Here is a 25,887-nt window from a genome sequence, read left to right on the forward strand (position 1 = left end):
CTAATTAGCAGGCAGGAGATGGTCCATGCACCATGGGCATCAGTAAACTTAGAGTGCAGGGAGACTTCAGCAATGAAAAACAAAGCCTCTCTCCATTCTCCAGACCTTATTTTCACCTTCTTTCATAGCTGAAATTAAAAGTGTTAATTAAATGACTTTCTGCTGCATAAACTCCCATGGATTAGTTAGTAGTTTACACTTTAACACATGGGAATTGACTCGCAGTATTAAAACACACAAGTAGCTTAGAAATGTTTGTCTTCAACTTGCAGAACCCAATGTGAAAAGACTTGTCCACAAAATGAGTTTTTTGGACTACAAAGAGACACTTAAAAATACCTAGCCTGCTCATGCAAACAACCAGGCATAGAAATGACTTCTCCTGCATACCTAACACAATGCTAAAATTATAAAGTGCATTTTCCATTGACACAGTCCTAGAAGTTTAGAACACTGACACACAACAGCACCTTATGTATCCTGGTAAGGGGAAACTCTTGTCAAAGTCCCACACTAGAGATGGGGACTCAACTGGGAACAACTTGGCAAAAAACCCTAAAATTTTGAAAATGTCTTTTCCACATGTTTATTCATAGCTGATGAAGAATGCTCTTTCAGCATGTATTTTAATAGCATATTTTATTTTACAGTGTGCAACAATGGTAAATTGAACATATTGCTTGAAAAATGCTTAAGGTCTAAACATTACAAAATATACAGGCAAAAGTTTGCTCATTTTAGCTGAAGAATTCAATAGTAATGACAATATTCTACTCTGAAATCATATGAAATACAGATGAGAGATAAACAAGTCTATTTTTTCACAACTTGCAAAAGCATCATGCATGGAACATTGCACTCATCATACTCGCCAAAATGAAGCCCAGCCTCAGTTTATGCTGAGTAAGATTCCTTTCTTGCTACCAAAGCACTCATACAGTAAGAACCGCAATCGAAACTAAGCAGGGATGTATTCCAGTTTAAAAGAAATAAATTAATTAAAAAGCCCCACAATATAATGCAGATTACTTTTCATACCAAGAAAATTGAGATTTTCAGTCAGCATTAAAACACTTTTTCCCCCCCAAATAAATACTAAATAGAATATACAATCACTGCCAAATGAAAATGCCCAGGTCAAGGATTTGTTTGTAGGCGTACAAGTATATACATAAAACACATACAGAGATAAACACAAACAACACGAGCAATGTATTGCAATAACAGCTCTCTTCTTAAAGACAGATTTATATAACAGTATAAAACTTGGAAGTTATCTTTACTACTATTAAAAGCTTCCCAGTATCTCTAGATGTCTGCCTTCAATAAATCCTGGAAGCATTCTGCTCACATACTGAGTTTTAAGGAACGTGCAGTATATGTCAGCTTCAATAAAATCTGTACAGTTCTTTAATTACTCCATTCACCCAGCAGCTACTTTAACAAAGTATTTCTCTGAACATGTAAAAATGTAAAATACCCAAAAAACCAGTCATCTATGTACAATAACCACTCAGCATCTAACAATAATGGATATACTGAAGGACAAAAAAGTGAGTTGTGCCAAGCCCATATTTCTCAGTTACTGACTGTAAAGCACTTTGAGTCAGCAGTAAGCTTTTAAAACTCTAACCATAATCAATTGTAAACAAAGAAATAAAGATCTTGTCACAATATACAATGCAGTTGAGACAGCCACAATGCACAGAGTGTCACCATACCATTTCAGAACATTTTAAGCATTCCCCCAAACAGAGTAACACCTTACCTCATCAGAAGGCTTCAGGTTCTGCCCATACAGAGTAACACCTTTCACTTCAGAAGGGTGCAAACTTCTATCCTTCTTGTTCTTTAGCCCAGCCCTTTATACCCTCCTGTTAATGCATTGCACCTTTGTGCCCCTCATGGTTCATGCATTTCACCTGTGTGCCCTCACTGTCCATGCCCTGCCCCTGTGTGCCCTCTGCTCCCTTTGGTGGTTGCTCAGTGCCCCTGGGCACTCCATGGCTCATTGCTGTCAGTGCTGCTCACCTGCTGCTCACAGCTGGAGCCCATTGGGGATGAGGCTGGGCCAGCCCCATCCCAATTATCACAAACTGGGCACCTACAAGATCTCACAGTTACTTCTAAAATCTTAAACACTAGCACATAACTTAAAATACTTTTCTTGCTTTTTCTGATTTGCACGGCATTCTTCCCAAGTAAAATATGGACTTCTGCATGAAAACAGGCTTGTATATACAAGCTGAAAAATAACAACACCTATTTAAACACATGAGCTAATTATACCTGGCATTTTGGACTTTGGTGGTAATGTATTGATTGCCACAGAGCAGAATACACCCCTGTTGGCCAAAACCAAAGGTGCACAAGATTCAGAAATCTACACAGAGACAACCTCTCCCCTTCTCCAAACACTTCTGCCCAAAAGTCTTTTCATGGTACAGGACAGCAAACACCATCTCCCCAGGCTGTAGGGCACTTGGAAAAGTATGACTTGCACACATTTGGTGACAGAATGGCAACAAAAAGCCTATTAAACACAAAAAGGCAGATAACTGGATACAATCAACTTGCAATCATTTTCTTGTAATGTGTTAGTGAATGGATGCCAGCTAACTAATCTTAGTAGAGAGCAAACCTAATTTATCCACAGCAGGACGTTGTCAGATTATTTTCAACCTAATAATTACTTACAGCAGAAAGGCAATATTACACTTTGTAGAAGTAGACACTCTGTAGAAGTCACTTGCCCTGGAAAAGATGTTCATGTGCTGTTTGATTAATGTGGATGGGGCGAGGATGGATGAACCAGAAAAACCCACCTCAGCCAATGAAACACCCCACAGGAGCAAGCAGTCAGGTGAAAGAGGATCTTTGAAAAAGGCATGGCACTAGGAGACAGGAACATTCCCAATGCCTTTCCCAACCTTTTTTTGAAGATAATTAACTACCTTTGAGTAACTTTTCAGTGGAAGCTGCTATTCTATTCACATATATTTGCCACACTGAGACTTCGCACTCCCTTCCAAGCCAGAAGGATGTCTAAGATGACCCAGTCCGACCCCAGGTGTTGCAAAAGCCACAGAAGCCAGTGAGGAATTCCTCTACCACCCCCACCCATTTGTTCAAGCTTATACCTCTATAAAAATATCATCTTCATTCAAAAGATAGAAAATCTAATATTCACTTTCTAATAATTTCTAATGATTCATTGGTCTTATTAAAAGTTTGCTCCTTAGTTTGTCATAAGCTGATTTTTATCTCTGTGTATTGTCAACACATATTGCTGTAAAAATGTTGTGTTATGTCTGGAGTATGCAAACAGTCATATAAAATCAAGTGTTCCATTACAGATGCAAAGATTCTTGTCAGGAATGCACCTTTTATTCAATCAAGTTAGAACTGAAATTAAAGGAGTTAGAAAGTAACCATATAGTAGCAGTTAAGAAGGTAAACTATGTTTTCTCCAACATATTTGCGGAAAACTTATTTAAATGTTATGTGTTTATAATACTAAACACACCATTATGATTGGGATTCCTGATAGATTCAGACCATATTCAGCAATCACCAAAGAGCCAGGAAGTCTACCTGAAACCAACCTCTTATTTAGAATATTTATTAGAAAATGTGCTTTCCCTGAAGTTTTACTTTGTTGTCTTTTTAGCACTACATAAACAGTATGGCAGTTTAACTACAGTATTTGATGGTTTTAAGTGCTTGGATGTAAAATTTTACTCATCAGCTTAACATCCATGACAGTGCTCAATGTAAGATGCTATTTTCCACTACTGGTTTACCTGTGTATTACCACTTAGGCAGGAAAATAGATTCCTAGGCAATCATAAGCATTTCCTTAAACATTTCAATCTCAGTACTTTAATAATCCATTTTAAGATAAAAAGTCATATGGATTATGGGTTGTCTCAGAGAGCTGGGGAGGTCATTTGCACTTAGTTCATGGCCAGGGGAGACATGTGACAGTCATCACTCCTGAACCCAGCACTGAGAGCTCAGCCATGGCCCAACCCTGAGCTGCTGCAACAGGGCTCAGGTCTCACACCTGGAGCTGCCCCTTCCTCCCACACCTGGAACTTGATTTTCTTCCCTGCCATATGTACAGCATGGCCACTGCATATTCCTCATCCTTTACCTTAAGGACTAATAAAAGATAATGGACAACTCAAAACATGAGCTGGAGGTTCAGTCCTTTCTGTGACTGTGTTCTTTTCACCTGGCAGTGCCTGAGGAGGAGACACAAGCAGTGCTGCTGCTCTCAGCTTTGTCTTGTTCTTTGTATGCCCAGGCTGGCTCTTGGAAGGCACCTACACTCCACAGCCTTTGCACAGGAAGGGTCAGTGTGGAAGGAGCTGTTCAGTGCACTGCTTTCACTCACTATGTCTCTGAGTACTAAAGATTATCCATACCATTGTAATTTTGACACAGGGAATAGCAAGAGCTTGGATGCCTCACCAAACTCCAGCATCTACTGATTCAACACTGTAGAGAAGCAACAGCAGCCACTCCTGCTGGAGCTGTTCTCCCTTCTCCACTCAAGGCAGCTGATGTGTCAAAAGCAGTTCTCCTGAGGCATGTGTTGGCTGAGGCAGCCTCTCTGATGAGTGAAGTAAAAAGTGTGTTCTCTAGATAATGCAAACACTTGTACCATTCCCATCCCTTGACCAGATACATTTTCCTGAAATAGGTGTCTGGCATGTACACACAAACTGGTTCTCTCCCCTCATGCACAGAAGGAGTAAGTCAAAGAGCACAGGTTTATTCTGCATTATCCAGGGTACCCCTGGAATGTGAATATTATGCATGACAGATCTGCACAGCTTTCTAACACGTCCAATTCTTACCACATCCGAGAGATGTAACAGCACCTGCTGAAAAGGCGACACAGCAGGGCCAGCCCTCAGCAACTCTTGTCAACACAGCACCCTTCCCAGACATGACGTCTGCACAGCTGGTCTGTGCATGCCCTGTCCTTTCATCACACTGACCCAGGGCACTGATAACTAATATTTGATAACAGGATTCACTTTGGCTGAAGTCAGTCTGCGTGTGCTCAGGGAAACAGCTCAGTCTGCTTCCCTAGCAGGGAGAGAATGAGCAAGCAAGCGTGCACGAAGCCTCCTTCTTTACCCAGCACAGCTGCTGACAAAGGAGCCTGTATCTCTCGCCTTCTCTGAAGTTAATCCCAGCAGTTTAAAGCAGACTTGTGAAAAAGCATGAATCTGAAGTTACTCTGAAATGCTACTCCAAGGACACATTAGTTCCACTAGAGTCAAAGTACGCGCCAGACGCAATAGGTCGAGTTCTAGTCGAAGAGATTGCACAGAAAGTAAGAGCTAATAATTCTTAATTTGGCATAACGTGACATTCCCAACAGCTTCTCTCTCTCCTTCCAGTAATTGTATCTTGGCAGTGTACATATTAAAAAATCGTTGCACAAAAGACATGTGCTGTTGGGAAAAAAAAAACAAAACAAAAACCAAAACACCTTTCTGTTGTGTCATTCCAAAACGTGAAGACACCTTCACTGAAAGGGAAAATACACTGATCAAAACACAAAACGGACAAAACCTCATTCATTCCTTATTTGTTTAAGAATTACTAAAAAGAAACTTTTTGCAGGAGACTAGGGCAACAATAATTCAGACGTTAATAAATTAAGCATTGTAACAATAAGCATTCCATTGAATAAAAGAATTCCAGCAAGAAACTTTTTACATGGCATTCAACAGATATTAAAATAAATGAATGAAGTATGCAAGTTAAATTACTTCAAAAATACTTTGCAGCATTTTACCATAATGACAACATTCAATAGTAAGATACAATAGCTCTTTGTAGCCTAAAAACTGTCATTTTATTTTACAAAAATTATTTCCAAAAGCATCTTGTCATGACAATCGAGTTTTGAGGAAAAAACAACCTGTCATTTGATAAACAGTAGAAATTAATTGTCATTAAAGCCACTTAAGCACTCCTCCTTCCTGTTATCCTTCTCATCTTGGCAGTAACTGATAAGATTTCAGGGAGGCTCAGTCATTGATGGCAGGATCTAGAAAAGAAACAATTTTGCATACAGTTATTCTCGTTCCCAGGTTCCAGTTATTGTATTTCACCAACCTGCACTCAATTGGCTTCCTTCTGCCCCTGGCATGGGCACAGTGGACCATATAAATCACTGCTCCCTGTTACACCTTACCCCATGAAGATATCCAGGTGGCTGCAATCCTGTGGTATTAATATCACACACAAAGGTAACAGAAACAAAGTCCTGGTAACAGAGCCCTGTTATCCAGCAACTGTGAATTGCTAATACCAGCCAGTGCTTTAGCCAACAGGGACCAGACATTACTCATTATCATGCAGTTCATTACTTATGGGACATGGCTGAAATTGAGCCTGTAACTTCTGGAAAATGCACCACTCATCCACAGGAACATACCAACAAAATAAATGAAGGACCAGATGCAATGGTTACAGCAGAATTAGTGAACAGGCAAATTAAAACTGCACATTTCCTTCCCCTGTTCCCTCCCAAAAAACATTACCCAAGATTTTTTCTGACTAAGCAAGCAGCTTCAACAGGAAAGGAGGACATGGATTGGGCAAAGAAAAAAGCTCTGAGCCTTGCATATCCACACTAAGTCCCGTGCAACCCCAGGAGGTTGTGTGCATGGCAACCCCATTTCCAACATACAGAGTAATTAATTGTATTCCCACATTAAAGCTACCATGGCACACCTCCACCTTGGCAGATTTCTAGCTGGCTTTAATCCTTTCCACCCTCCACATGCCAGGTTCCTCACACCAACTGGCCCTCAGTGACAGCTGAGTTTTCAATGCCATACAGTACCTTGATGCAAATGGGTTTTGCCCTTTTTTCCACCTTTTGATAGGCTACACTGCCACTTAGTCACTGCACTGACATAACAACTCCACCTTCTCTGCTGCAGTGCAGCTGTACATCCACTGATGTGACAATGGAAGTGAGGGCTTCATCCCTACAGGAACAGAGCTGCCTTTCAGTTTGCAACTTGCATCATTTTCATGCTGAGGACAGAGCATATGGTCCTTCGAAGGGACATCAAAATAAATATGACAGGTCAGTGCAATCATCATACTGAATGAATTCAAATGATGCCGTATCTAAAATGAAATGTGTGCACATAATAAAGATTCAAATGACAAAAAAATTCCCCTACCCTTTATCCTTCTCTGAATTATTTATGAATTCTGCAACTCCAGCTGTTGCCACCAGCCCAAGGACACTACTTCATTTTGGGAATGACACTTCATATTAAAAGATAAGTTAACAAAAGGAAACAAAAAAAAAAAAAAAAGAAAATAAGGACACTGCGGGCTTTAAAGACCACAGAAAAGCACAATACATCTTTTCCCAGCTATTACAAAGGAAAATAATCAACAATCAATTCTGTTCATGTTTCTCAACTTGTTTCTATAATTCCAGACACAGATTTCAACACTCATGCATTAAGTCAGCCATGCCTTTTTAACCACTGCACTTAAGCAAGACTCTCACAGCATCTTGGATCCCTCACATATTTTTATAGGGTTATCTCAGTCTTACAGTTCACCATAAGCCATATGCCAACACACCAAAGACTGTGATACTATCTGCACTACTGACAGCTTTTAATACATAAAATGGTCATTCCAAAAGAATAAAATATTTGCATATATGGAATTGCTTTTGGGAAAGCAATAATTTGTCCACAAATTGAAACAAAAAGGAGCAACACCTTCAAAGCGCAGTTTAGGGCACAAAGAATTGGTTTCAATAATCATGACATTTACATGAGCAAATTCTACATAGAGCTGTCTGCCCACTTGCAGTCTGCTCTGATTTGGATTCTATCACACCTTAGTTCTTAGATTTCAAATAAGTAATTTGGCAATGGGAAGGAGGCAGCATGGAGAAGGCTTAGCCTGTAAGCACAATTTCCATCACCTACAACAGCATGCTCTCCTCTCTCACTTTAAACTAAACTTGTTTTAGTTGGCTGGTCTGTAGAGCAGATAGATAACAGAGAGGCTGAGTAAACAGAAAAAAAAATTTTAAATCCACCATTGGTTTTGTTTGCTACTTTGTTCATAATGGAATCAAGATCTGAATTGTTACACAAAACCACCTACAAGAACATACTGATGCACTGTGTTCACTGTGATATTAACTGAAATGGTCAAAACTAGCAAGTTGCTCAGTGCTGAGGGACATACAGCCCCTACACAGGAGCCCTTCATGACTGACCAATAGCCTCATTTCTGCCACAAATGATATCATTCTGTTTTCTACCCATGATCTTAATTTCAGTGTTTTTTCTACCTTTACCTAACTGAACAGCAATTGGGCTTATGTTCTGCTCCTAGGAGATTCCAAATGCCACAAGAACTTTTAACCAATTAATTATTTAGCATTTTTTGTCTGAGGTTTTTATTTTCTCCTCCATAAAAGTGGACTAACGATTGTCCCAGTTCTAACACAGAAAGATGTATGAATAAACTGCAGACCTTCCAAGGCACCATCATCAGACATCTCCAGTATCACCCACAAATTAAAATAAAAAGCCAAAACCACACCATTTGCCTTTAGTGCCATGCACATGGTTCAGGCCTGAGTTGGAATGTCAGATATTCAATAAATAAACTCATCACTGAGAAAGGCAGCAAAGGCAGAGTTGTTGCCTGTCTCACAAGTGAAAAATGCCAATGGCTTGCAAGCAGAGATCTGCTGTTACTCAGTTTGGTACCATGAGCTCATGCAGTGTTATCCAGGAAAAGGAGATGTTGTTAAAACAAACATTTATTTGCCCTTCAGTCTACAGCAGAGCTGGCACCCAGCCCTGAACAATCTCCCTCTTCCTCGCTACTGTGGGAAAGCTACTGAACAAGAATCCTCCCCTCCCATCTCCTGCTGTTGGCCAAAGAAACAAAAAGGTACAGAAACAAAGAACAGGCAGAGAACCTGAGGTGTGTAGAATGTCACTGAGCAAGTTAAGGTTCAACACTGTAACATTTGTAGACTTCTTGCAACATTTACAAGAGCCCCAGATTCTCCTGTTGTCACAGCTATATATTTCAGTTCATTAAAAATTATTAATATTCTCCAATATTTCAGAAATATGCACTACAATTATTTAGTTGTAACCCACTCAAACGTACATCACACTTTTTTTCTGAAAACTAGCAAATTAAAAACAGGAACATATCTCACATTCCAGGGTTGCCATTTAACTCTCAATGCCACAGGTTCTCAAGTGCCTCCTGAAATAGTTTCTAGCTGTGCTAAAGGAATGACATTTGAAAAAAATCACCTGTGTGCTGATAGGAAAACATCCTTCTGAAGATTTTCACAAGCTAGTTGGATGCAATTGAAGTTAGTCCTCAGAAAATAAGAAAAGTTGTCTTCATGCCCAAACATGCTCACTAAATGCTTCTGGCTATGACATTATTTCATAATTGACACATTACACACAAACAGCCCAAGAAAATATCTTTTTGTCTATGTCTGGATTACACGGCTATTTATACCCAGAGCTTCTGCAGAGCCTTCCCCATGTTGCACGATGCTCTTGAATACAAATGACCAATTGACCCTTTCACATGATAGGGTGGGGGTTTTTTTAGTGTTCAATACGTCTAATGTTTAAAAAAATTGTACCTCAACATGGTCTTTAATCCTTACCCTGAACAATTTGAGTACATTCGTATTAATCAATTAGATGCTTTTCCACACCACACCTATGGCACTGCATAAATTACTGTAATTTAAATGAATTACTGCTTCACAATTCTCATGTGGTAAGAAACATGCAGTATTATATGTTATGGAAAGAAAAATGTGCATTATGGTAACTAACTTTTATACCACAGTATATCTAGGTGCTCATAAACCAGCCATTCTAAACTGTTGAAGGACAAGAATATTAGACTGATCGCACAGAACACACATCAGTATGTCAAAAAGTCAATAATAGGAAATTAAATCTACAGTTTATTTAGATATATTCCCATGCCCATATTGAGATTCCACATTAAAAATGCCATTAGGCTTGCTGAAGAATATTACTGCAAAAGATATTTACGCCTATAGTAATTCTATCTCTGCCCTGGATAACTTGCATTTTCCTGTGTTTAATCTACTGAAACATATTGAAGAAAAAACAACTTGGAGAAAATAAAAAAGAAAAAATAAACAGAAAAAACCCCTGAAGTTCTTTTGTTACACTACTCCACTTATTACCAATGTTCAAGGATGACTTGTTTAAGACTGCACATTTCAACTACCTAACAGTAAAGAATGAAAAGCTTCTTGCTACAAGCTAAAAAGAAAGTCTTTACCATGCTCCTTGAAGAGCTCATTTTCACATTACTCAGGCTTCATTATGCTGAATCAATATTCGTTTAGTCACTGGGTTATTGACATATTTTAAAATAAAAGTATACCCTTCAGCTACTGCACTCATTACGGGTAATTTGTCTTGTCAGGGAGCAGGGAATATTATCCCAGTCTTTCAGGGGCTGACAGCCCATGGAAATACCTCCCCTTGGTTACAACTGTAAATAATTTTAAGGTAAAATATTGAAAAATCAATGACTGTTTCCTGCAATCTGTCACAAACAAATCAATCATAATCTGCACAGCCAGAGAGTATGATTTGAAGGAGATGAGAGCAGATGTAATTCTTGGCTGGAATCTCTCATTTCAAAATCACCTCACATAATGGTGTCATCATTTAAACACTTAGCAGTCACTGCAACTGCCACTCATAACATCTAGTTGGACAAAACCACAAGAAAGAGGAGGAGAAATGCCACTGCTGTTACGTAAACAAACACTTTATTTCAATGGTTGCAATATTAGCAAATTTCACAGATATAACAGCAAGGCTTGCCCCTCCACAAACGTCCAAGGTGCTTTTCCTTCTCAGTGGAAGACTGCCTATAAATGAGCCTCTCAAAATGCAAATCATTTTGAATTTTAAAACCAAACTATGCCTCATAAAAAGTGAGAAATAATATCTGGTACTAATACTGCCTCTAAAAATATTTTATTCACTCCAAATTGCTCATAACAGAATTATGCATCAAATTCTTAAGAGATTAAGAAAGGAGAATTATCTGAGGTACCTTTGTCTTTTTAAGAGCAATAAGGATTTCAATGCTTCTTTGTCCTCTACATATTACATTTCACATCTAATTTTCATTAACCACACACTGACTCAACTTTAGGGCAGGAACCACTGCAAAGTATGTACGAAAGAAAGTCATAACCTACATAAATTAATTGCTAATATATTTTCAACTTGCATTCAAAGATTAAATGTTGTATATGGAATTACATCTGTATAAAGGATCAATTTATACATAAAGAATTAGCTACTGCACTCAGAATGCTATAAACTGACCTTTGTAAATGTGAATAAATTGTGTAAAACTAATTTATTTTTACAGAGTAACACTTATGCTTACACTAAAATTATTTCCTCATTTGTCCCCCCACCTCACTACATTTTCACCCCAACACTACAGTGTTTAAAAGAATTCTCTGCAGATAAAACAGGATAAAACTGTTGTGCAACTGCAACCACAGGCCTAAGCCTGTATTTTTTGCACAAAAAAAATTTACAAATGCTCATGGAGTGTTTCCCTCTGGAGTCTATAATTTGAGCTCTTAATCTTTAATGTGCAGAGCCCGTTATCACATACTCATTTTAATCACATTAACCTTAGCAACTCCTAATTCTGAATATTTATCTTACAACTGTGAGACTAAGAAAAAAATGCAACCAAAAAGATGAAATTATTTTCTCTTTTCTTGAAAAAATCCCTTAATACTGTTTTTAAAAATCAAAGAATAGGGCATATTGTACATCTAAGTAAACCTCTCCAAGGTTTGCCTTCCTTTAAAGCAGGCTTTAAGTCTCTTTATCTTCTACTTGGAAAACATACATCTCTAACTCTTTATTGATATACATCAAAACCACTATTGTTTGTAGCAGCTGGACAGATTCCCTTTCTCAGCAAAATAAATTATTAAAAAAAAAAAAAAGAAAGAAACTGAAGTCTTAAAGAAGCAGCTAGTGCCTTAGAGGCTAACTAAGTGTAAATATCAGCCATGAAGAAAATCAGCTTATTGTGGGGAAAGGCCAGTCCACAGCCAAAGGAAGCGGGAGGAGGCAGTGGGTGAGCAATTGCTAAAAACCAAAGTAGCTCCTAGAAATGAGTTGCAGTTCCCCACTTTTTCCCTGGATGAGATCTGTAATGAAGCTATCCAATAGACAGCCCCAGGCTCCTCAGCCCCCTCACACATCCTCCCTGGCCCAGGGACAGTGACAGAGGGAAGCCCTGCTCCCCAGGCTGAGCCATTGTGCGAGGGGAAGCGCGGCGCACGCAGAACGTGCCGGCAGCTTCCCCCGGCGCCATTCCCCTGAGCCAGCTTCTCATTTCTTGTGACAATCACCTAATTAGGTGGGTCAAGAATTGCAGAAGATAGAAGAGATTCATTCTTCCTTACATGCCAGCTCTCCTATTTGTAAAAAGGAAGGCAATGGCTCTTCTACTCCATTGTAAGGCACTTAATAAATGTTAATAATAATTAAGTCTGTCACATCTCCCAGACAACACTGTCAGATCTTTTTTTGCAGTATTTCAGAACTATTTGGCTCAGGAGCTCCCACAAGCTCCAGACAGAAAAGGACTCACAAATTCCATCCTTCAATGCAAGAGGTCACAGAGGGCTGTGCCACAGCAGACATTTCACAAGCCCTGAGGAGCAAGAGCAGCACATGCTGCTGCACTACAGATGTTAATAGGTCAGCACTGAGAGTGCAATTTCCTGCTGGACAAAGCACTAAGATGCTCTAACAGCTAGTAGGACTGTGAAGTTTTTCTGGTTAAGAAGTTGAACTAGATTCAATTTCTTGAATTAAAAGATGTTGTTTGTTTTTGGGGTTTTTTTATATCTCTGTCAAGAAACAAAAGCACTACTGGTTATGGAAAGAGCTGAAAAAAGAAAGACACTGGATTTGAAGAAGCTACGAGCATTTCCTCTAGTACCCACCTTCTCCACCTACTGCTCTCACTCATAATGTTCATTTAAGTCACTGGCATATGTTCATTTATTTAATGCAAATCCACATGATCACTAAACAATATAGCAATGACCTATTACACCATGCAACATTACTGGCATGACACTATTAGCAATACTCTACCTAATGAAGTTTATAAAGTCTTCATGTTTGGGCATTACAGAAAGATGAAGAATCCTGCTTTGAAATAGTTCCTGCCTTCCAATTCTGTCCTTCCCTTCTTCAGCATTGCTGAGACCAACTCACTGAGCTCATCTGGAGACAACAAAAACAGAAAGAAAACAACATACGTGCACAGTATTACGTGCACTGTGCAATTTTCTCAACAGAAATGGAATAAAGTTGATGTGTCTGGAAACATTAATTCTGCATTTTGTAAGCGACTAAACCCAGCACCACAAAGGGAAGTGCCCCAGCTCTAATGCTTTGCTTAATGAATCATATCATACTCATAGCAGATTACTTACCATTAACTCTGAACAGGACTTAATATGGTTAAAAATACTGCAAGCCCAGCTGCATTCTGGCTTTCTACTGGGTCTCTTCCCATATTCAGGCAGGTACAGGATAGGATGGACTGCTGGGTTCATGTTCCCCACTGTCCATCTCACTGCTTCTCTCTTGGGTGCAATCTGGAAAGGCAAGAAAAAAAAAGGGATATTTGGAGAATGGGGGCCGGAACAAAAATACAGTATTTGTCACTAATTCAGAGAGCATGTTTCTCTGACCAACAAGGATTACAGACTGAGCAATGCAAGGGTTTCTTCACTCATTGATCCTGCGTGTTTGTTAAATCCCACAGACACTATGTTAGTGCCACATCCCACTGGATGGTGTACAATCCTGCACGTTCCAAGAGGTGCACCACAGACAGGCACCTATGGAAGTCCAAGATCTGAGAAATGGGGTAGTTTAATGGCACTTTGCTAATAACATAGTGACAGCACTAATCACTTGCTCAAAAGCACAACAGTCTAACAATTATATGAGCCTGGACACCAATTTCCATCTGAATACTTCTGAGACAAGCAGAGTTCCTGTTAGGTAAACTGAGGCCAAGGTTACATGAACAAATCTAGGTCATAGGATGTGCCAGGAATGCAAGGAGAAAACAAACCCAGGTCTAGCCCCTTGCCTGCTATCAAGTTTTCCAATCCCTTCTCAGCCAGCCTAAAAGTCTCTCCACCCTACTGCAGCCTCCTCCCAAAGAATGGATAACCTGGATGACCTCAGTTTAAGTTTTATTTAGGGACACAGCAGCACAGTGTATATTACAGGGAATATCAGCTGAACTTTAACTGAAGCAATAAATTAAATACTGAAATAAACTTAAGAAAAAGCATAAAGGAAAAAAATACCTTTAAAATTACTTTTGAAACTTAGGCTCTACAGAGCTGTCCTCTTCCCAAGAGACATCCATGAAACCTAATGCCCACAGGAACTGGGAGACAGCAAGGTCCTTCCTAGATAAAAGCCAGAAAGTCAGCACAAACAAAGCAATTCTCACACTGCCAATATCATAAAGAAGTCATAGGCACCTTTTTATAATGACAGAGTATTCTTAATAAAAGCTTCAAGCAGGTTTTACAGCTGCATATTATCCAATGAAACCAGTAATAAACAGCACTGTAGAATTATTTAGTGCAACTCCAATACGCTGAGAGTCTCAAGCTGGGTTTTATTTATCACACAGGCTAAAATGTTTGTTCTTGGCTTTACAGTAGCAGCCAAGCCTGTAGCTATCTTTTATCCCAGCACACTGCCATCTGGATATTGATACTTTGCTATGGGATATGAAAGAAGAGCATAGTTACCTAATACAGCTTAATTGAAAACACAGGACCTACATATTGTATCATGCATTATTTTACACAAAATTAAATCTGAAGGGCATGAAAATTTCTGTAGATGTCAGCAGAGAATATTTCAGAGGTAAATGCTGTGTTCGTCATCTGCGCTAGAAATGCTAAAAAATACTGTGAAAAATATGTGCTTACAAGAAGAAAAATCTCGTTTTTGCTCTGTTGGGAAAAAAAGAAATTGCTCAGAAAGGTGCAACTCCTTCAAGAAGAGCAGGAGAATAATCAGTCACATGTTTATTAGTACAGTAAACACTGTTATGGTGATCCATATTCACCTTGAAAGGTGAGTATGGTTTGTTTTTCTCCTCAAGCAATGATTTAATAATAAAAAAAAGAAAAAATGCTGGTTCTATAAATACATTCACTTTAATCTGCAAAAAACAGCTTTAAGAATCACCTACATCTGCACCACTCACGTTAAGGAATACAGACTAAAAAGCTCTAATAAAACCCCAGAAATTATGAACTGTTAAAAAGAATTCCTTGGCTGTAAGGCCAGAAAGGCTACCTGGCTTTATGTTTCTCCTCAGAGAGGTACTGCTGAGCTCTTGCAAACATCAGTCATAAAGACTGCAAATATATGTAAGTAAAGTAGATAAAGCACAAAACCTTTGGAACACAACGCTGCTATTAAGACACTCATCTCTGACACCCACACTGAAGGCCAGATTCCAGCTGCAGGAGCTCCCACCACACTGCAGAGCCTGCAGGCAAAAGGGAATTTGCTACCATGAGGGAAGCTATGGGTTCAGGGAGATCCCATAAAACAGCACAGGGAGCCACAGCCATCCTTCCCACTGAACTGCTCCTCATTTGCTCTAAGAGCCAACTAACAGTAGATGTGGCTGGCTTTAAGCGAAAAACTTGTTCTAGACATGAAAGAAAGCAGTTTTTAATTTTTCACTCAGAGTATATTTTCTGCATATGTCCATGGAACTGTAAGTAAAATAAACCCTAAAGACATTCTTAACTTAGTCCATACTATGCCAACAAATTCAAGCAAATAATGCCATTTAAGTTAATTACAGGAAACTTCAAGGAAACTGAAATGCAGTTTCAGGTTCTCCCATGATACTGTCAAGATCTTTGGAGTTACATGCTCAGTACAATAACTAGGTGCTTGAAAGACTTGTCAGCTGCAGTTCTGTACTTTATTCCACACACTAAAAAGGCTGCTGAAGCAATAAAAAAAAAATAACACTGGAACTGATAATCACACTTCTTTTAGCAGACAAGAAGTGATTTAAAATAGAAAGGCTTGGAGACAAAAACAAAACTCTAAGCTACCTAATACCCAAATGCTAGGCACAGAAGAGAAATTCTAGGTGTTCACGAGTTTACACCTCTCTCACAGACCACAAACACAGAGAGTGTGAACAAGGAGCATCTCAGGCAGAGGAAGTTCAGGAATAAGAAAAAACAGAGCACTGAGGGTGTCTTGCCCAGAGAGCTCCTCCTTGACCCAGGCTGAGAGCCACAAAACACCAGCACTTCCACTGCACCTGGAACTCCCAGCACGGCACCTGAGGGAAGCAGCAGCAGTGTCTGCAGGAAAGGGCCTCTAAGTTTTACAGCCAATATTTTACATGCATTTTTTTAGCACTTGCTCAGTTAATAACGTATTGATTTAACATAGAAATACACAGGCCCCTCCCTCCTCTTTGCACACTAATTAATTTTAATCCTTGGTTGTGCAAAGATGAGAAAGAAAATTTTCTCTTCAGGCGTAATTAAAAGAATGAATATTCACGTGTATTTATTTTTCTCTTATGAGTTGTTAATACTTTAAAATATACTGTATGAAACATCTCTTATCAGATGTTTCCAGCAGCAATTTCCCCTACCATCTTAGTCTCACAGATTTTTTTTTAATAGGACAGCTTTAACTGAAACAGGGTAACAGAGTATCTTGTAGAGGAATTACTATTTTTTTTTTTCTTTAAGAGGACTCCCTTTAGGTTCACATACATAATTGTTGGGTAATATTGTCCCAAACTGAACTGGAGAAACAAATTCAGTGTCTAAGGTCAGGTATTCTGATAAAGAATTATCAAAAAGGTTTTGAGAAAACAGCCTCCTTCTCATCTACCCCTGTAACAAGAAAAAAAAAAAGGAAAAAAAAAGTTGAAATGATCTCCTAATGTATCTCCCTTCATAATTCATGCCGAAAGATGACATTTTCTCAGGATCTTAATTAAGATAATGATGAACACCTGTGTCGGCATTCTTTGGCAAGACAGCATTATCCATCATAATCTTTTAAGTACTCTCAAAAAAACCCAACAAAATCGTATGAGGGAACCAATCTGTTGCCTCTCCTTGCACTAAGTTTTACATCTCAGACACACAGAAGAACGATTAGATCTTTAAGGACTGCAATAAAAACAGGATCGTTAGATTTTAAAGTTTCAACAGAAAGTAGCTATTAAATTAATTAAATTAAGGTGTATCATATCCAAGATAGCCAAGTTTAACTCCATTCACTATAAGTCACCTGGAACCAAACCACTTACAGTTAGAGCATACCAAGAGCTGTACTTTTAAACTATAGCTTGCTGTTACTTTTAGGATCATTCTGCCTCTTTCCATTTGTTTCTCCCAGAAAGAAAATATTCTCAGCTTACATTCATGCCCTGATTTATTAAGCCATTTTATGCTGTACCCTGTTTGCACAATCTAAATGAAATCATGCAAAAGAAACCAGTGTAGAAAAAACAAACATGCAAATTCAAATGTTGCCATATTTTGGGTCACGTTTTGTGCAGTATTTCAAATCCAAGTTCCTCTCATACTAAAAACCCTACTGGAGTCCAACTACTAAATTAACCAATGACCCTTTTAACAGCTTTGCAGGACCAACAGAACAGACTGAAGGCTATAAAAATAGGGACTTTAATTATTTATTTACAGAAGCTGAATCTAAATTCACATGCCTAAACTTAAATAACGTGAACAGTGCACAGCCAGACTGTAAATCTTTCCCGCTACTAAATAAGATTTTAAAGACAATCATTTTTTCTATTGCAATAACAATTTATCTTCAAAAAAATTATGAGAAAAATATACAGTCCAGAATTTTAATATCAACCTGCACTGCTATAGCTTCATTGGCAGCTGCAAAATGCACAAACTCCTAATGCCAAGAACTCATCCATACCTTCAAATGCACGTACCTTCAGCAAAAATGCAGAGAACCAGCAAATGTATCCTCAAGCCCCACGTTTGTTCACAGCACTGATGAACAACATAAGAGTCTTGAAACAAACTTCTTATTTCCCTTCCAGCAAGTGGTTGAAAAGTCCTGCAAAGCAGATTAGTCTTAGGCTTTCACATTTTAATATGCTGCTATGAGAGGAAAAAGTTGCTGTGACTAGTCATTCAGTAAAGCTATCAATGTGCAAATAAAGCAGAAAATAGAGACATCCTTAAGAAATGAGTCTCAAATTTGATATAAAGTGAAGGTGACAACCACAGCAATAGAACTATAAACTAAATGTTTCAATATCTTGAATAATTATCTACAGTTCTTTTAAAACTGCAAAGAATATAATAGTGGCATAATGTAGTGAGAATGTCAGTTTGATAGGCACTTACAATCCTGACGGCATAAGAGTCCTATCACTACCGTTTATTAATCAGCTCTGGTATTATGTTTGCAAGGCATGAAAGTATGCATGAACTCACCACAGTTTCCAAAATGTATGCCTACAGAAGAAAGATTAGTAGAACATCAGAAATAAAGAGGGTAATTTTACATGACGTTAACCTTACCTCCTCTTCAAAAAAGTCAGATGCCATGGGAAGATGGTTAAAACTTCTTCCTACAAAGAAAGGAGCACGGAAAAGCAGTTAGTTATTCTACTCACATATAAAATGAATGTTAAATGTATAAAACTTGACCAGATGATATCTCACTCCCTGAACAAGGGGGATTGTCAGAGGATTATGACAGAAGAGCTTTCGAGTGGAGAAAGAAATGCAGTGCTCCAGAGCGATCGCTATAATGAAGCCGGGGACAAATAGCGGTGACACCGTGCAGTCGAAAACTGATGAAAGTGCACACCTGTGTGGATTGAGCATGTAAGGGAGCGTGCGAGCCGGGGACGGACCCGTCCCGTTTACTGGGGCTGAACCACATGGAGTTTAAAGAGACGAAATTCCGCACACCGCACATGAAAAAATTAAATTAAAAATAATCAAAACAAAAACAAAACGGGGGGCGACGGAAACGCAAGAGGATAGAGGCGGGAACGGCCAGACGGAGCGCGGCTCGGCAGCAGCCGAGGAGGAGCCGAGCCCGGTGCGGCCCCGCCAGTCCCGCCCGGCGCTGCCGGGACCTGCGCGGGGCCGGGGCCGAACCGCGCCGCCCCTCAGGGGGCGCCCCGCGGCGGGGCAGCGCCGTCACCGAGCGCCAGAGCGGCCCCCGGGCCCCCCTCCCTCACCTCGGGCCCGGCTCAGCGCAGCCGGGCTGCCCCGGGCCGGGATCAGCACAGCCGGGTCGGGCTCAGCGCAGCCGTGCTGCCCCGGGCCGGACCGAGCTCAGCTCAGCCGTGCTGCCCCGGGCCGGACCGAGCTCGGTGCAGCCGGGCTGCCCCGGGCCGTGCCGCTCCGGGCCGGGGGCGGCAGCCGCGGGCCGCAGCGCCTCCGCGCGCCGTCCTGTCAGCGCCGCCTCCGGACTCCGCCGCAACCGGCGCCCGTGCTGCCGCCGCCCCTCCACACCCCGCGCTGAGGGACAGCTCCGCGGGCCCGTGGAAGAAGCGGAGCGCCCGCCGCTGGCGGGGGCACAGCCAGTCATGCGCCGGGACGGCCGGGGGCGGGCCTGGCGGGGCCGCGGCCTGATGGGTACTGTAGTGCAGGGCAGGGGACGGGGTTGACTTCGCTGTACGGCGGGCAGCGCCCGCCCCGCCGGCCTCGGTCCTGCCGCGTCCCCCCGAAGGCAGCGCGGACAGCGCGCCCTTCCCGCCCAGCCCCGGCTCTGCAGCGCGGCCGCTCGGCGAGTCCCAGCCTGCGCCCGGCTGGGGGCTGTGGATGCTACCGCCGGGACGGAGCCCCGGAGAAGGAGGGAGGGAAGGAGGGAGGGACGGAGAAAGCGGGGCGGTGTCGGTGTCGCCTCCACGGCGACGCGGGGAGCTCCTGCCCCGGCCTGCCCGTTTTAAAACACAGCCCTGCTCCTCGCGTCTTCGCATACGTCCCGCGGGGGAACGCAACGAGAGCATCAGGGTCGGGAAATGCAAAAGTTACAAAATAAAATTAATTCTGAAAATATAAATCTTATGCTATCTCCCCCTTCCCTCGACCGAGAAAGGCACGGCGGATCCCGATGGCCAGGGGTCGGCGGCCGCTGGAGCAGCTCCTTTCCTCAACTGCAAGGGAAAAAATATGCGAGGAGGGAATAAATCGGGATACGTTTCTATTGAGAAATATATCTGGTGGAATCACAGGAGATTACATCTTCTGATCGGCAGGGATTTATCCCGGTTCATATGGTTTTAATCTGCTTTCGCCTCGACCCTTCATTGAGCCGAGGGCGGGGGGAGGATACCCGGTGTGTTCCTTAGATCCGCGGGCAAACCCTCGCTCTGAGCGGTGTCTGCGGACCCATCTCAGCCCCCTCCGCTCCCCTCCGGATTGCCCTTTTCCTGCGGCCGGCGCTGGGAGTCTAAATCCGAGCCCTCCGCGAAGCTGATCCCCGCTCCTGGCCGGACCCCGCCGCCGCTCCGCCCGCACAGCCGCCGCAACAGGTCCGGTGGCGGGGTGGCCCCTGTCCCCGGGAGGGACCGGCCGAGCAGCCCAGGGACAGGGCTGCGGCCCTTCCCCGACAAAAACCTCCTTTTTTGTTAAGAAAATCAAAACTAACAGCACCAGCGGTCCGCCGTATATCCCACCTCCAATGATTTAGCGGAGGGAGGGGCAGGGGCAGAGAGCACGAGGAGGGGTGGCTATGAAGAGGGGGAGCCGGGCGGCTAATAAATCTTATTAAAGATCTATTTTTTTTTCATATACTGATTGGCTTGCATTCCGGCGCAACGCGGCTCCGCACGGTATTTAGCACATGCAGAAAGTTGGAGCTGATCTTAAATGGCTCGGAGGTGACTGCAATCCAGGAGCCGGCGCACTTGAGCCTCTAAGCGCTGGGGAGGGCCAGGGAAGCGCGGAGCCCTCCCGCTGGTTGGGCCCGGCCGCGGCAGCCCAGCGGGGTCCTGCCAGTCCTTCCACTGACAACACCCCGCGAAGGAGGAGCCTCGCCGGGCCGTGCTGAAGGCGTCAGGAGCTGCAATTTCCAACTTAGCATCTTGGCAGGACCCTTCGGAAAGCGAGAGCGAGGAGGAAGGGGAAAAAAAAAGCCCCCCAGTGCAAGGGGGAGAGAGAGAGAAAGAGAGGAGGGGGGGAGGGAAAGAGGGGAAAGCGAGGGGGGGAGAAAAAGGAGGAAGCGGTGCCCGGCTGCAGGCGAAAGCGGAGCAGCAGCCCCGGCGCAGAGCAAGGTGCCGCCTCTGCCCAGCTGGCGAGGGCGGAGAGGCGCCCGCGAAGCCCCGGCCGCAGCCGCCCCAGCCCGGCAGCGCGGCGGCTCCCTCCCGGCGCCTTGGGCTCCCGGGTATATGTGCGCGCCTGGCCATGTCGTATCCTCAGGGTTACTTGTACCAGCCGTCAGCGTCCTTGGCTCTCTATTCCTGCCCGGCGTACAGCACCAGCGTGATCTCCGGACCCAGGACCGATGAACTTGGGAGATCTTCTTCGGGCTCCGCTTTTTCCCCTTATGCCGGATCTACCGCCTTTACCGCCCCTTCCCCGGGTTACAACTCCCACCTCCAGTACGGCACCGACCCGGCCGCCGCTGCCGCCGCCGCCTTCACTTCCTACGTGGTAAGAGCAGCCGCGGGCAGCCGACACCGCGCCGGGCACGACGGCATCCCGTGGGCGCATGTCCCCCCCTCCCGGGCCTGCTTTTTGTTCCCATTTTATTTTTGAGATCTCGGGGACAAAAGGGAGCGCGGCTCACCGCCTCGCCGCCCAACTTTCCCGCATCGCCGCCGTGCCCTGCCTCACACTGTTGCTGGCGGCAGCGGCGGGCAGGGCCGGGCGCGGGGGGAGCCGCCGGCACGGCCCGGGTGAGCAGGACCATGGCAGGCGGGAACCGGTTTCATTCCCTTAAAAAAAAAAATATTAAATGTGTAAAACCCACCAATCATAGTTCTGCAACAATTAGCTTGTTGTGATTGAAAAGGGAATGAATTCAGGACGGGTCGGCGATGGGAGAAATCCGGGTGATAAATCCAGGCAACTTTCCCCTGCCTGGCGATAATTAGGCTTAAATATTGCAGAGCTCTAATCCCATGGCCGCGAGCTGCTCCGCGGGGCTGCACGGGGAAGGGAAGGGGAAGGCAGGGCACTGCGCCGCCGTGCGCGCCCGCGGGGCACCGCGGGGCCAGTGCGAGTGCGGGACATCCACACCGCAGGGCTGCGGCCACAGCCAACGCCCCTCAGTTCCCCCCAAAAACCGGCGACTTTGGCTCAGCTTCTCCTCTCTGTTTAGTGCAGAGTTTTACAGTTCCTTCTTTCCTTTTTCTGTATCCTTTTCTTTTGCCTTTTTATTTTTGCCCTTCTTCTCCCCCCTTTTTGTTTCTCTTTTATCTTCTTTTCTTCTCTCTTTTCTTCTTGCTTTTATTTTTTCCTCCTCCCGTCCCTGGGCAGGGAGGAGCGGCCCAGCCCGCCTGGGCCCGGCAGGTTGTCTGCCGCGATCTCAGGGCGGGGGGAAGGCTCCGGTCCCCCTGCCGCTGTCAGCCCCCACGCCGCGCTGCCCACTTGCTTTTCCGCTCCTGCATTTAGGGGAGAGCCGCTGGATTGCTGCAAGCAGCCGGCGGTCTCCTGGGCTCGGAGACTACGGGCCCCGGAGAGCCCCCAGGGCCCTTCCTCCCGGGATAGAACCGGGGGACAAGCCGGGCAGGGCCCGGCGCCGGGGGAGAGGCGGCGGGGCGCGGGCAGGGGCTGCGGGCAGGCCCTGGTGCTGCCTTTGCCCTGTCATTGCCGCCCCGCGGCCGCTGACCTCGCCCCGCCGGGCCGCTGTCCCCTCTCTCCCCAGGGCTCGCCCTACGACCACACGCCGGGCATGGCCGGTTCCCTGGGGTACCACCCGTACGCGGCGCCGCTCGGCTCCTACCCCTACGGGGACCCCGCGTACCGCAAGAACGCGACGCGGGACGCCACGGCCACCCTCAAGGCCTGGCTCAACGAGCACCGGAAAAATCCCTACCCCACCAAGGGCGAGAAGATCATGCTGGCCATCATCACCAAAATGACCCTCACCCAGGTCTCCACCTGGTTCGCCAACGCGCGGCGGCGGCTCAAGAAGGAGAACAAAATGACCTGGACCCCACGAAACCGCAGCGAGGACGAGGAGGAAGAGGAGAACATCGACCTGGAGAAAAACGACGAGGACGAGCCCCAGAAACTGGAGGAGAAGGGGGACCCCGGGACTCCGGACACAGGTAGGACAGCGGGCCCGGCGGGGTCAGCGCGGCCGCGCCCTCGGGGCTGCCCCGGCGCGGTGCGGCGGTGTTGGGGCGGCCTGTTCCCCCGAGCGTGCGGCCGGGGCGGGGGGAGCCGGCGGGCAGCGCCGCGGGCCTGGCCACGGCGGGGACCGAAGGGTGGGCGGCGAAGTGGGTGGGCGGGTTTGGGGGCGCAGGGCGAGACCGAGAGCTGCCCCCCCACCCCTGTCCTTTCTCCCCCTACCAGGAGCGGCGGATCCCAAGGCAGCGCCGGGCAGCGAGCGCCTCCAGGAGTCCCCCGGCCCCCGGGAGGCCGAGAGCGGCCTCAGCGACTCGGATTGCAAAGAGCTGGCGGAGGAGCGGCTCGACGGGCCGCCCGTCCCCCACAAGGCGCCCGGCGCTTCCCCGCTGGGACCGTGTCCGGCGGGCCGCGAGGAGCCCCCGCCGTACCGCCCGCCCTCGGCCGCCGCCGGGCCGCCGCACGCCGCCGACCTGCACCCGCTGCTGCCCGCCGCCACCGGCGCCTCTGTCATCCACTCGCCGCAGCAGGCGGCCCTCGCCAAGCCCAAGCTCTGGTCGCTGGCCGAGATCGCCACCTCGGCGGACAAGGCGAAGGAGGCCGGCGGCGAGGCGGCGCCCCCCGGCCCCGCCGTGCTGGGCGGCAGCGGCCCGTCCCGCTCGCCGCCGCGGCCGCGCTCGCCCGCCGCGCAGTGCCCCTTCCCCAACGGGGCGGTCCTGCCCCGGCCGCTCTACTACACGGCGCCCTTCTACCCCGGCTACACGAACTACGGCTCCTTCGGGGCCCTGCACGGGCACCCCGCCGGCGGCCCCGCCGCCGCCGCCCCCGGCGCCCACTTCAATGGATTAAATCAGACTGTCCTCAGCAGAGCCGAGAGCCTGGCTAAAGACACTAAAATGATCAGGAGCCAGTCCCAAGTAGACCTTTGCAAAGACTCACCTTACGAACTGAAGAAAGGTATGTCCAACATTTAATATCGGCTTCTCCTCCCTATCCCCTCCTGGGACTGTGGTTTTGTTCCTTTTTTTTTTTTTTCTCCCCTTTTTTAATTTATTTGAGAGAAATAATAAATTGCTTTGGCAGTTATTTTTCCAGTACCAAAAGAAAAACAAAACAAACAGAAAAAGACCAGCTCCCCCGTCCCTCCTAGCCCCTCTTCAAAAGTTTATAGAGTCTATTTGAAATGGCTGGTGGAAACCGCCCAGAAATGTCTTAAGCAAGTGAAAAGCAAACGAGTGACACGCTCTCTCTCACACACACAAAGAAGAAAGATTTGTATTAAATCTTATTCTGTATATTTAATGTAGCTTTTTTGTATTTAAATTGATAATACAGTATCTTTGAAGTAAATTATGAAATCAAGACAACTGTACAGGCATTAATGTTGTTTTCGTAATATAAATATATACATTTCTGTGTCTTTTTCCGAATTGTTTCATAGTTTTAAAATATATATATACAAGTTTAATTTAATTTTTTATGCCTATTGTTTTTTTTCCTTGGGTGTGAGTTAAACTATAATGCAAAAACGAGACAAAAAAAGGAAATGGGTTATACGTATTAGATTTAAAAAAACCCAAACCTGCAGCCGCCTTTGTAAAATACAAATATTTAATTAAAAGAGATTTTTAACAGAATCAAAACCACTCTCTTTTTGCAACGGGCAGATACGTGCATAGCTGCGGAAAAATAAAAGCATGTCTTAAAAGAGACGCGGGGCTCCATTTAGGACCTCTCAGTAGTACCTGAAGCCTTTTTGGAAGTAGCAGGAAATTTTTAAGAGGTCGGGGGGCTCCGGAGGCGAGAGCCGCCCGCGGGGCCGGGACAGGCGAGCGGCGGCGGCGGCGGGACGGGCCCGGGAGCGGGAGGGACGCTGTTCCCAGAGGTGAAGGCTTAAATCAGGCCACGCACAAAAGCACTTGTTAGAAACACCAAATCGAAGCGCAGTCCCATCTTTTAACCTAATTACTTCCAATCAGTGTCGTGTTTTATGCAAAGCAATCAGCTGGTGAACTTTGCTAATGAGTTCGATTTTCTGCCAGATTTAGCCCGCGTCGCTGCAGCGGCGGTGCTGCGGCGGCAGCCGGGGCTGCCCGGGCGAAGGCGCTCGGTGCGGCGGGGGCGGCCCCGGCCCCTTTCCCTTTGCCTCTGCCGTGTCCCGCCGCCCGGCCCCGGTGGCGGCCCCGCGGTGCCCGGCCCGCGCTCCGGGGCGCTCCCGGCGGGGCTCGGGGCGCGCAGCCCCGCGCAGGGCCGGCCGCGGGCGCGGTGCTCCCGGCGCTGGCAGGTAGGTGTCACACTCGGCCCGGCTTTGGCTCCCGCCGCCCGCTCGGCCGTGCGGGAGTCCCGCGGGGCCGCGCTCCGCTCCGCGCTGAGGCCGCAGAGCCGCGGCC

At 45.3% G+C, this 25,887-nt stretch overlaps 1 protein-coding gene and 1 long non-coding RNA gene across 3 annotated transcripts; one reads left to right on the forward strand and one right to left on the reverse strand.

Annotated features, from left to right (window-relative positions):
• Positions 1-5,718: 5,718 nt before the first annotated feature.
• LOC132079237 (uncharacterized) lies at positions 5,719-19,638 on the reverse strand. 2 transcript variants are annotated; one of them, XR_009419368.1, is made up of 7 exons: positions 19,438-19,638; positions 18,767-18,816; positions 18,169-18,296; positions 14,492-14,596; positions 13,601-13,765; positions 13,257-13,388; positions 5,719-6,073 (listed from the first exon to the last, which is right to left on the reverse strand). It is a non-coding gene; the product is annotated as an uncharacterized LOC132079237 (long non-coding RNA). The 2 variants fall into 2 exon arrangements; XR_009419367.1 differs by lacking the exon at positions 13,257-13,388.
• A 1,810-nt stretch (positions 19,639-21,448) lies between these two features.
• Positions 21,449-25,140, forward strand: IRX5 (iroquois homeobox 5). The gene is made up of 3 exons (XM_059481737.1): positions 21,449-21,856; positions 23,073-23,478; positions 23,726-25,140. The coding sequence occupies exons 1-3, from the start codon at positions 21,608-21,610 to the stop codon at positions 24,469-24,471; spliced, it is 1,401 nt and encodes a 466-aa protein (XP_059337720.1). The 5' UTR covers positions 21,449-21,607; the 3' UTR covers positions 24,472-25,140.
• Positions 25,141-25,887: the final 747 nt, after the last annotated feature.

Source organism: Ammospiza nelsoni, chromosome 13, assembly GCF_027579445.1.
Source record: "Ammospiza nelsoni isolate bAmmNel1 chromosome 13, bAmmNel1.pri, whole genome shotgun sequence".
Lineage (NCBI taxonomy): Eukaryota > Metazoa > Chordata > Aves > Passeriformes > Passerellidae > Ammospiza > Ammospiza nelsoni.

Excerpts from the sequence above, each read along its gene's own strand:
- IRX5 (XM_059481737.1), top strand. The coding sequence starts at position 21,608 with ATGTCGTATCCTCAGGGTTACTTGTACCAGCCGTCAGCGTCCTTGGCT. Across the intron at positions 21,857-23,072 it reads CCGCCTTCACTTCCTACGTG|GGCTCGCCCTACGACCACAC; the intron begins GTAAGAGCAGCC and ends CTCTCTCCCCAG. Across the intron at positions 23,479-23,725 it reads CCCCGGGACTCCGGACACAG|GAGCGGCGGATCCCAAGGCA; the intron begins GTAGGACAGCGG and ends TCCCCCTACCAG.